Source organism: Rhinatrema bivittatum, chromosome 4 (assembly GCF_901001135.1).
Source record: "Rhinatrema bivittatum chromosome 4, aRhiBiv1.1, whole genome shotgun sequence".
NCBI classification, from domain to species: Eukaryota; Metazoa; Chordata; class Amphibia; order Gymnophiona; family Rhinatrematidae; genus Rhinatrema; species Rhinatrema bivittatum.
This window is the reverse complement of record NC_042618.1, coordinates 304,460,363-304,472,600: the sequence shown is the minus strand read 5'-3', so window position 1 is coordinate 304,472,600 and position 12,238 is coordinate 304,460,363. Positions and strand designations below refer to the sequence as shown.

At 39.1% G+C, this 12,238-nt stretch overlaps 1 protein-coding gene across 1 annotated transcript in view; it reads right to left on the bottom strand.

Moving 5' to 3' along the window:
* Positions 1 to 12,238, bottom strand: part of DNAH9 (dynein axonemal heavy chain 9) — a 1,128,006-nt gene that overhangs the window by 827,998 nt on the left and 287,770 nt on the right. Inside the window, exon 26 of the mRNA XM_029600235.1 lies at positions 10,192 to 10,352. Within this exon, the coding sequence (XP_029456095.1) occupies positions 10,192 to 10,352 (161 nt within the window). The remainder of the gene's footprint in view (positions 1 to 10,191; positions 10,353 to 12,238) is intronic.

Genomic DNA, 12,238 nt, shown 5'->3' with positions numbered 1-12,238 from the left:
TAAAATCTTGTGAAGAATAAAGTCCAATTAAACAGAAAAAGAGGGTAAGGGGTCATGAGGCAGCAAGAGCATGGGAATTCCTGTACGTATTCAATATTAAATTCTACTGAGCTAGAGAGAAGGGTCCCCATTCAGTGCTGTAGAATGATGTTATGCATCTTAGTGTTTGGGTACTTGCCAGGTTCTTGTAGCATGGTTTGGCCTCTGTTGGAAACAGGATGCTGTGCTTGATGGACTCTTGATCTGACCCAGCATAGCAATTTCTTATGTTCTTATGCCATGGCTTTCAGCCCTACTTGTCAATGGAGACCTCCAGTGCTCGAGTGCCAGAAATATGTCTAGTGTTCAAGTTATTCACAATGAACATGCATGAGTTATCTGCAATCACTGCCTCCATTTTATGCAAATATATCTCAAGTAGGTTCATTTTTTATACCCCGAAAACCAGACTGTTTGTGTAACTTGAGGACTGGAGTTTCCTACCTCTGGTATATCCAAGCTTTTATTGTGTGCAGTTTTGAGAACCCCATCACAAAAAAGATATAGCAGAACTATTACAATTATAGAGAAGAGCAACAAAAATAATAAGGATCAGCTTCCTTAAGAAGAAAAACTTAATAGATTGGAGCTCTTCAACTTCGAAACAAGATGACTCAGAGGATATATAATAAGAAATGTATATGTACTTACCTGATAATTTCCTTTCCTTTATTTCTGCTACACCAGTCTAGAATGATTGGGATGATTAGGTTCAGTCCCTCATCCAGCTTATAGAAGCAGAAACCATTCTTTTTTTTTTTCAAACTGTGACATCACTATATCCACTGAGCACAGACTGGATTAAACCAGTATTCCTCTGACAAAGCATAATGAAAACTAATGAATGGCCCATATACCCTAAACAGAAAATTTTTTTTTGGGGGGGGGGGGGGGTTTGTTGTTTTTTTTAAGAAGAGGGAGATCCTCTCTGAAAAATGCTAGAGACTTATTTTATAAAGTTTCTCTCTTCCAGTGTGGGTTTCTGGACTGGTGTGGCAGAAAAAAGAAAGGAAATTATTGGGAAAATATAAATTTCTCCTTTTCTTTTTGCTATACCAGTCCAGAATGATTGGGAAGTACCAAAGCCCAATTATTCTGGGTGGGAGGATATTAAACTTGCTTTTAGAATACATGCTTTATAATCATTCCTGAGAACATTCAATCTGTAGTAAAGTGAATGCAAAGTGGATCACATGGATCACATGGTGGCTTCACAAATCTATGCAGGATGTACATTACGCCCAAGTAGATGATTGAACTCTAATTGAACATGCTCTGATTACTCTAAGAACCTGATTTTCTGTTAACATATATGTTGTACTTATCTTCTCCTTTATTCAACCTGCTACAGTTGGTTTGGATGTCACCTGAACTTTTTATATTCCTCCAAATAAAATGAAAAATGTATCTGACTTCACTGAAAAATATTTTTTGACTTAAGATTCTCAGTAAAATTCTGCTTAATTTTAAGTACCTTAAGGACTTAATCTTTCCCATACACTCTATTTTAAAAATTCAAATAAAACTGAAATTGTTTGAAATGAAAGTAGAGATCTCTACTGGCTAATATTAGATTAATTGTATTTGTATTGGCAAATTACTTTAAAAACGAACTCTACAAGGTATCCATATTACCATAATATGTCTTCCCGAAATAGTTGACATTAGAATATTTGATTTTAAAATAAGATCTTTAACTGTTGTCTTTTACATAGTATCATGGACAAATTTAGAATCCATTGTAGATAAAACCACTCTCTAGCTTGGCTTTAACTCCTTTAAAACAATTTCCCCTAATTTTTCCTTTGTTACTTATTATGGATACCTGCATCTTTAATCTTTTCTATACCCTTTATGAAGGGAGGCTAAATCAGCAGAAATATCCGCATGCCTAGCTGAGTTTGATGAAACTTTGCAATATGATTCAAAAGAAAACCATACCTGAAAATATGCTAATGGTGCTTTTTTATAGTAGGGATATTACAAAGGATGAATAGCCTTTCTTAACTAACTTAACCTCTCTAGAGACATGTTGTAAGACTAAAATGGAAATTGGTCCACCAATGATATTGTAGCTTGGATTTGAAAACCTTTGACTCCTAGAAACTTTAGAGAATGATTGATGTTTTATCTCATTAGACTTGAATAAGGTGGCTGCCTGTGCCAATTCTGCACTACTAGTACCACCTATGGTTTGTTTTTTTTATTATCTTGAAATATGGCCCATCAAGGGGCCATGAATGGGAAAACATACACATCAAGTTCCCCCCCCCCCCCTTTAGCCAAGTCTGTATTAATGCAACTATCCCACTGATGCCTCAATCCTTGCTTCCGCAGAAAAACTATCATAGTTGCATTTTGCAAATTGTGAATTGTACTGATACACCTCAAAGATTTTGGCTTCAGGAATTGTCATTAAAGTTTTTTTTTTCTTTTTACTTCACTCAATATGAAGTGCAGGAAATAATGATTTGTAACCTTGGATATCCCTCAACTGTAGGTTTGGCCCTGCTCGATTATACTTGCCACTGCAGTAGCACTATCGCATACAAATCTGTCCACCTAATCTTACTGTTTAACTTTCTTGGGGGTAAGCCTGCACTGAGCAGCAGTCACTTCACTACTACCCTTAACAGAAGGACTGGGGTATCCTGCACGGAGCAGTAGTCGCTACTAACCTTAACAGAAAGCTTTCTGGACAGACTAGAAGGCCCATTTTGTTCTTCATCTGCTGGGTGTGCGATTCAGTATTTAAATGAGGTGGTGCGCTAAGGAGGCACTAGGGACAATAGCGCGTCCCTAGTGCCTCCTTATTAGCGGTAGACAATGACCAACGCTCTATTTTACCGGTGTCGGTTTCCGAACCCGCTGACAGCCGCAGGATAGGAAAACTGATGCTGGTAAAATTGAGTGTCCATTTTGCTAACCGCTGACAGGCGGGCAGCCTTTTTTTAAATTTTGGTTCCTCCGACTTAATATTGCTAGGAAATTAAGTTGGAGGATGTACAGAAAAGCAGTATTTTCTGCTTTTCTATACACTTTTCTGCATCTGCATGTGATGAGTGCTATTAGTTTTCGGGAGGGGGGTTGGCCGCGTGTTTTCGACATGCTTACTGTATAAGGGGTAATAGACGTGCATTGAAAATACACAGCCAATCGCATGCTAACAGTGCACTCGGCTGAGCACACCGTACTGTATCAGTCTGTTACTATATTGTGTGAAGCTTATCTGTAAGGAATGACTCATTTTATTAGATAAGGATAAGAGGATATTTTCATCTGCTAGGAGCTCAATTGTTTCTTATACTGTGTGTCCAAACAGCTTTTATTGAGATGCAAGGAATTTAGTTCTGATGGCTTAATCCAAATCATTCTTTGAGATTCTTTAGCTGATATTTTGGGTTTAATATAGATAAAAGAAGCCCTATGCTATGCACAGTTTCTTTTCCAATATAAGTTTATTGACTATTGACATCCTCCAAAGAGATCATATCCATGATATTGGAGTTTCTTGGAGTTCTATGTCCTTTGCTAAGATCATCATCATTCTGGTATCCATCCCTGGTGGAGTTGATATGGGAAAAGGTATCAAGTACAATTTATTACATACGTCCAACTCCAATACCTGCACTGATATGGACATGATACGTTGTAATGATTTATTGAAATAAATTCCTTCCTAATGCTTTCATTTAAAACACACTCTTGCAGGCTAAATTGTTACTTTTTTTTTAAATTTAAATTCTAATAATTTGAGTTCTCCTGTATCAATATTTAACAAGGAGACAGTTCTTCCTCTCCTGAAACTAAAAACATGACTTGATAGCCCTTTTAAAACCAGTGACCCCAGGAATTATTTCCAAATTGAAGTTGCCTTGGGAGGAGAAGATCTGAGATGATGAGATGAAGATTGTAGTCCATGGCAATAATCTCTAGAGCAGTGGTTCCTAAACCTGTCCTAGGGGACATCCATCTAGTCAGGATTTCAGGATATCCACAATGAATATGCATAAGAAAATGTGCATGCTATAGAGACAGTGCATATAAATTTATCTCATGTACATTCATTGGGGATAGCCTGAAAACCCAACTGGCTTGTGATCCTCCAGGACAGGTTTGAGAACCACTGCTCTAAAGAAAGCAAAGATTCAGGGAACAGCATACATTGGAAGTTTAGTACTAGTCACAGTACAGTTTTAATAAGCATGGCATTGTTTCAGTTATGCTACCAACTTCATTCAGGAAGCAGATTCACCCTCTATGGCCTAAAGGTGGACTAAAGTTTTCTTTCTGTTGAAGCACTGACTGCGTATGTGGAGGAGATATTGTGTTAATAAATTCTTGATTCTGGTTAGTGGCTTTTTTTTTCTTCTAAATCTTGCTTTAAGCTGAAGAAGGCCTCCTTTCATATTTCTCACACCTGTGTAAATTCAAGACCCAGACCTAAAATGTCACAGTTTTTGGTGAAAATCTCTGCAGAGATTGTGAACTCCATGTATCAGTGACTTATTCATCTTATACTAAATTTTACCAGGGTAGGGTGGTGCTCCCCATCGATGCTAAGTTCTTGCACAAAGTCATTGAATTTTCATTGTTCAATCAGTGTTCTTGCCATCTGTTTGGAGCAACCTGAAGCCCTAAAAAAATCCACCCAGCTTTGTGCTTCTTTTGATCCCAAAAGGCGGAAATTCTCAATGACAGAAAATACCAGTTCTGAGTAGCAAATTACATATGCACTGGCAGCTTTGACCTTAGAAGGGCATGTCGGAGTCCATGCTGTCATTTGCCAATGTCGGATAGACCTTCTTAAAATTTGAATTTTCCACTTTTCCTACCCTTTTATTTTAATTATTCTATATATTACTTTGGCAACATGTAAAACTGTCATGCCAATAAAGAAATATGATTCCGAATTCAGTGTGTACAATACAGCCTCATCAAGATTCTAGGTCTGGACAGTATATTTTTTTATTTAAATATTTATAGCCAGCATTATTTAATCCATCAGTTCATCCTATAAAACAGTTTGCAGAGTAGAGCCCAACTCCCATCCTCCTAGGGCCTATTTCTTTTGATTTCCAGGGTTATATTCATGTTTCATGTCCTCAAAAAATAAACAAACATGCTTCATTGCGTGTTCCACCAGTTAGCATTTGTTCAAGTTTCTCTTTCCCCTTTTCATTTGAAGACAAGAGCAGGTGGGCTTTAGAAAGGGAAGTTGTTGTTCTGACCAGGTTTTGTTTTTTTTTTTCACTTACTGCCCACATTCAAGCAGGATTTCAAAGTGGCTTCTTCATAGATTTATCATCAGCATGTGAGGCTTGCTACTGAAACAAGAGTTATTCAGTGTCAAATCTAGCAGGGTCATTAGAACTTTGAGCAGAAGCTATAAGTTCCATGTTTACCTTGGGGAGAAGACCAGCTGAAGACAAGCACTAAATAATGGTCTGCCAGAGGGGACAGTACTTGCATTAGCTCTCTTCAATATATACACATAGACATGCCCTGTATCAAATCCTGGCAGTTCATCTATCAAATGCCGTTGAACACTCTTAAAGCAAGTATCAACGCTATAGGAAACCAATAGAAAACTCGCAAGCGACTTGTACTTACTGGAATGTTATTTTTGAACTTGACATCTCAGCCCCAGCCCAGATAAGACAGTTGTGTTAACATTCCATCTGAACAGCTAAGGTGCTGTAAAACCATTTAAGGTTTCCTTTTGCAGAAGATATCCTTGAGCAGGGTTGGGATTAGGAGGGGGGGGGGGGGGGCGGACAGCTGTCCTAGATATCAAGCCTAAAGAGGCATTATCAGCAGGGCAGCTTTTATCTATCAGCATAAGCACACAAGGCTCTTCCCTGATGAATTTATTGGGTGGTGCCCTGAATTTTAGGTAGCAGAAAACAACCCTCTGTTTCTTGCTCCAGCCCCTTACTAGGTAGCATGCAAGGAACAGCATACAATTCACCTGACTACACCAAATGCTTGGAATAGACTTCCTAAGCTGGGTATCATGCAGTCTCTCTCACCTTGGTTAAACCCACCTTTTTGAGACTGCTTTTTAAATCTTAAGCCTGATTGTCCACTTTCAGTCTCATTAACTAATTTTAACTACTGTCTTACTATATGAAACTCCCCAAGACTCTTTTGCCCTGTTTGTCTTGATTAGATCGTATGCTCTATTGTGGCAGGGACTGTCTCTCATGTGTTGTTTATACAGTGCTGTGTACATCCAAGTAGCACTATAGAAACGTTGAGAAGTAGTAGTAGTAAATCTTCAGCGTTTTTCAGAGTTCATGCTGCTGCATCTCTCCTCAGCGCCGTTGTGTCTGTGCCTAACGTTTGGTGCCAATATGGCTTCTGTGCTGTGCTTTCGGAGCCAATATAGCTACTGTGCTGTTCTTTTGAGCTGATAACTGCTCAGGAACTAGCCTGCGATACAACACCATGCTTCAGCTCTGATATGGTCTCATGCTTCAGGCATCAGTTGTGTCTGTGCTATGTTCTTCAGCACTAATTAAATGTGACAAGACTGATGTCCTGTGCTATACTTTGGTTTCAATGGACTTGTAAAAATCAAAAGTAAGAGAACAGGTTTTAATGTTGAAATAACTGTTGTTGGAACTATAATAAACTCTTTGGAGCTGATGCAATATCGTGTGCTGAGCTCAGCGCACAGCTGAATGCGTGGCTGGACTCGCATTTTGGACATGCTAGACATACGCTCAATGCAATATCGGGATTAGCTTGTCCAAAACACGCGTTCATACCGGAATGTAGCTAATAGCACTCATCACATGCAAATGCCATGTTGATGAGGCTATTATCTAGTACCCCTGATGTAAAAAAAAAAAAAAAAATGTGCATGCCAGCCGCACATTTTAATGCCAGCCCAGACCTGGTGTTAAGTTTTGAGGCACCCCAAGCCATGCTCAGAAGAGCAAAAACTACAGTTTTTTTGTGGTTCTTCCTACTTAATATTGTTGTGATACTAAGCAGGAAGAACCACAGAAAGCTGCAAAAAAAAACAAACTGACAGCTGTCAGGTTAGGAAAAGGGACACTCAATTTACAAGCATCCATTTTCCTAACCCTTGTCTGTGCACTGGTTAGGAAAACGGACGCTCAGAAAATTGAGAGTCCGTTTTCCTTACCTGTGCACAGCCACTTCTCCTGGGCACTCGATGGCCATGGACACGCTAGGGACGGGCAAATTATCCACTGTGTGGCCCTTTTAGCGCAACAGTTCATTAGACTATTAAATCGAATGCCCAAGAAAGGGGATGTCCGGGCGTTCAAAAAACGTGCATCCAAGTGGGACGGCTGCTTTTTGCATGCATGATATTGCATTGGCCCCTTTGTGTGAACAGCATAAACTGATGAACATTAAAACTTGTTTCTTTACCTTTGATTTTCATTGCTATATTGCAGTTTGGGCTTCTCCATCCATATTGTGTACCCAAGTTCAATGGACTTGTGACAATTTTTGGTGGTCATATAAACTGGGCCCAAATAAAACTATGACCATATCAGAGACTAACAGAATTAAACCGCCTTACCTTTTTGTTCACAAAGTGGATAAAAAAAAACAGATCACAGTTATGGAAGAATTATCCTATAAATTTAATGCTGCAGACACTCCTTTATGAAACAGGGAGAGATTACAGGAAAAAATTTTTCCGCTCAAGAAAAATTTCCCTTTCTACTGGGGAATCCAAACTGTTCTCCCCAAATTCCTCCTCCATCCCTGCAATAGAAAGATCTATTGCTTAAGGACCTTTTTTTTTTAAATAAGTTCCTTTGACGATTTTAAAAATCTTAGGAAACGAAGAAATAAACTTGTGTAGAAAGCGGGCGCTGACTGTTCAGCGCCCGCTCACTTAACGCGCCCCAGGCGCCCACCATGCAATATTTAAATGAGGGGGTCGTGACTGCCGTACGCTGGTCACAAAATCCGACACCAATAAACTCAGCATCGGTTTTCATGACTGGTGTACGGCAGTAAGGGAAACAGACGCCGATAAACCCAGCGTTGGTTTTCAGCGGCGAACAGTTGTCACGAAAACCAACGCCGATAAACTCAGCGTCGGTTTTCGTGATGGGTCTGACTGTCAATTTGGGGTTTTTTGTTTTATTTCTTTTATTTTTTGTCTTTTTTGATGTGCACAGCTATTAACGCCTGCTCCTGGCAGGCGTTAATAGATGACAGTTAAATGTGCGTCCGAGATGCACATTTTCTTTTTTGCATTGGGAGTGAATGCCTCATAGCCTCATTCACATGCATTTGCATGTAACGAGCACTATTAGATTCACTCCACGTTGGACGCTCGTTGAATATGCGTTAATCCCCTTAGTGCATTAGGGGATTGATTAGTGCCTATTCTACCCGCGTCAGACTGCAGTTTAACAGTGCGCTCGGCTCAGTACACAGTATTGCATCAGTCCCTTATGAGGTTTACATAGACACAGTGCCAAATGCTCCTGAAGATTCTCTATTACTAGAGATAAAGCATCTAAATCTTCTGCTTGCATTGCACAGAATTCTATATAAGGAATCTGAAAAACTCTTTTAAACAAACATTTGTGAAAAGGATTGCTATCTGATATGACCGATCCCATTTTGACATAAGGTCCAGGCTTCAAAACTGGTGGGTTGTGATTTTTATCTGCACCTGTGCAGTGCTTTGTTCTCAAAATGTCCGCCATTCAAAAATCAACAAATGAAATTGTTGATTCAAATGATTCAGGGTAAACAGATAACTGTTTTATCTTAACTTTAGAGCTTGTTAAAGGCCCTAGATTCTCTTTTTAATGCATCCTCCATGTTTTAATTGCCACAATGTTAAGCACAGCACGCTATACTGCCTGGCATGGCTGTTCTGTTGCTGCCTCAGGGAGAACTACAGCAATAATGATCAACATAAGGAGGGCTTAAAATGGCCTGAAGATCTCTGCGATGAAGGTTAGAATAATTTTAAAATGATTAGAAACTCTCTGGATGAATGCTCTCAAGTCTTACTTTTTGAGGTTCAAACGTCATCTCTGTTCCTTTTTATTTTTTAAACAAGTAAAGAAAGGTAGGGAAGGTTTGAAAAGTTTCATAGAGGATTCTCTTCCTCCTTACCTTAATATATGTACCTATGCTCTAAATTGGCTCAAACAAAAGCACTCATTCCCAATAGAGGATTCAACAAAACATTGGCTCACTATTCTATAAAAAATTAGAGATGCATGGCCCATGCATTTAAAAAAAGAAAAAAAATTAAATTCAAATCATATGCCAGACCAAAAAGATAAATACTGCTGCTCCATCAGTTCGAAAAAGAAAATACTGGTTCAATGGATGTCACAGTTTATTTAAAAAAAAAAAAAAAATGCTCTCTGCCTCCATCAGCTGGATTAGAGACTAAACCCAATCATTCTGGACCAATATAGCAGAAAGAAAAGGAAGAGGTTTATAAAATCATGAGGGGGATAGAATGTGTTCATAGGGAATGGTTGCTTACTCTATTAAACAGTACTAAGATTAAGGGAAACTCCATGAAAATGGTAACAAACAAATTTAAGAAAATACATTTTGTAGGCAATGGACAATTAAGTTGTGGAATGTGTTACCAGAGGATGTGGTCAAGGCTAATAGCATACTTTGGTTTAAAAAAAGGTTTGCACGAAAAAAGGTATAACAGAGTCTCCCTACTTCTGATATTCCTCTTTTTTTTTTTTTTTTACCAACTGGGATTACAAATTTAAGAGCTTATCATCCTTTGTGAAATTTGCCATCCTCTTTCTGTGTGTGTATTTACCCTAAGGTTTTGGTTTGCTCACCTATTGGTTAGCTATAATTTAGAAAGGCTGGGACAAGTTTTTGGAGGACAGGTTCATTAGCAATTATTAGCCAAGCATACTTATATAAATGAACAGATAATGAATTTCCTATTCGTATTTGCTGGGTACTTCCAAGTAATCTGGATTGTCCACTGTCAGAGACAGGATGCTGGGCTCATAAGTGCCAAGCTGGATCATTGGTGTGATCCAACACAGCACTTGTGTGTGATAAGATGAAACCTCAGAAGTGCACAGCCTCACACTCACCATACATGCTTTCTAGGGGAGTTATAGCCCTCAGACAAACATAGCCTTCCCGCTGTACCTGTCTGTCAGGGGAGTGATGACTAGACGAGGGGTGTTGCCCAAGTACTCATAGGAGTACAGGAACTGTGCATCACAAATGTTTCCAAAGCAGTGTTTCTTCTCATCATCCCAGCGATGACGGAGCTGTGACAGCCAGACGAAAGCTTGTGCATTCTCCACCTGCACAAAAAAGATGACAAAAAATAAATTCCTCCTCAATTCAGCCTATCTTTGGATTTGGCTGCTTATATTTCAGAATACTTTTGCATATTATTCCCAAATTGTCCCACGTATGCTCTAGAATCACCCTTAAAATTTGTTTTTAACATGTTTACTGTCCTCTTAGTTAACTACTAACCCATGAAGAATTCCTTCTCAGTAACATTCAGCAAACATGAATTACATGCTAAAATATGCCTATACCTTGTGCTGACTGCCTTACCTTAGTTCAGGAAGGAATCCCTTTCTTAGTGAAGTTTTTTGTCTTACTTCACATCAGAGCCTAGTCCTGATGTCACAGCCAGACAGTCTGATTTTCAGAATATCCACAATGAATATGCATGAGATAGATTTGCTTATATAAGAACATAAGAAATTGCCATGCTGGGTCAGACCAACGGTCCATCAAGCCCAGCATCCTGTTTCCAACAGCGGCCAAACCAGGCCACAAGAACCTGGCAAGTACCCAAACATTAAGACCCCCCCATGCTACTGATGCCAGTAATAACAGAGGCCATTCCCTAAGTCAGCTTGATAAATAGCAGTTAATGGACTTCTCCTCCAAGAACTTATCCAAACCTTTTTTAAACCCAGCTACACTAACTGCACTAACCACATCCTCTGGCAACAAATTCCAGAGCTTAATTGTGCATTGAGTGAAAAAGAATTTTCTCCGATTAGTTTTAAATGTGCTACTTGCTAACTTCATGGAATGACCCCTAGTACTTCTATTAGTCGAAAGTGTAAATAGCCGATTCACATCTACTCGTTCAAGACCTCTCACGATATTAAAGACCTCTATCATATCCCCCCTCAGTCGTCTCTTCTCCAAGTTGAAAAGCCCTAATCTCTTTAGCCTTTCCTCATAGGGGAGCTGTTCCAACCCCTTTATCATTTTGGTTGCCCAACTCTGTACCTTCTCCATCACAACTATATCTTTTTTGAGATGCGGTGTAGAATTGCTCACAGTATTCAAGGTGCGGTCTCACCATGGAGCGATACAGAGGCATTGACATTTTCCATTTTGTTAACCATTCCTTTCCTAATAATTCCTAACATTGTTTGCTTTTTTTGACTGCTACAGCACACTGAGCCGACAATTTCAAAGTATTATCCATTATGATGTTGTGATCTTTTTCCTGGGTGGTAGCTCCTAATATGGAACCTAACATCATGTAAGTACAGCAAGAGTTATTTTTCCCTATATGCAACATCTTGCACTTGTCCACATCAAATTCCTTCTGCCATTTGGATGCCCAATCTTCCAGTCTCACAAGGTCCTCCTGCAATGTATCATAATCTGCTTGTGATTTAACTACTCTGAATAATTTTGTATCATCTGCAAATCTGATAACCTCACTTGTATTCCTTTCCAGATCATTAATAAATATATTGAAAAGCACCGGTCCAAGTGCAGATCCCTGAGGCACTCCACTGTTTACCCCTTTTCCACTGAGAAAATTGACCATTTAATCCTACTCTGTTTCCTGTCTTTTAGCCAGTTTGTAATCCACGAAAGGACACCGCCTCCTATCCCATGACTTTTTAGTTTTCTTAGAAGCCTCTCATGAGGGACTTTGTCAAATTCCTTCTGAAAATCCATATACACTACATCAACTGATTCACCTTTATCCACATGTTTATTAACCCCTTCCAAAAAATGAAGCAGATTTGTAAAGCAAGACTTCCCTTGGGTAAATCCATCTTTGTAATGCTTTGTGATTTTGATCTTTAGAAGAGTTTCCACTATTTTTCCCAGCACTGAAGTCAGGCTCACTGGTCTATAGTTTCCCGGATCACCCCTGGAGCCCTTTTTAAATACTGGAGTTATATTGGGCACCCTCCAG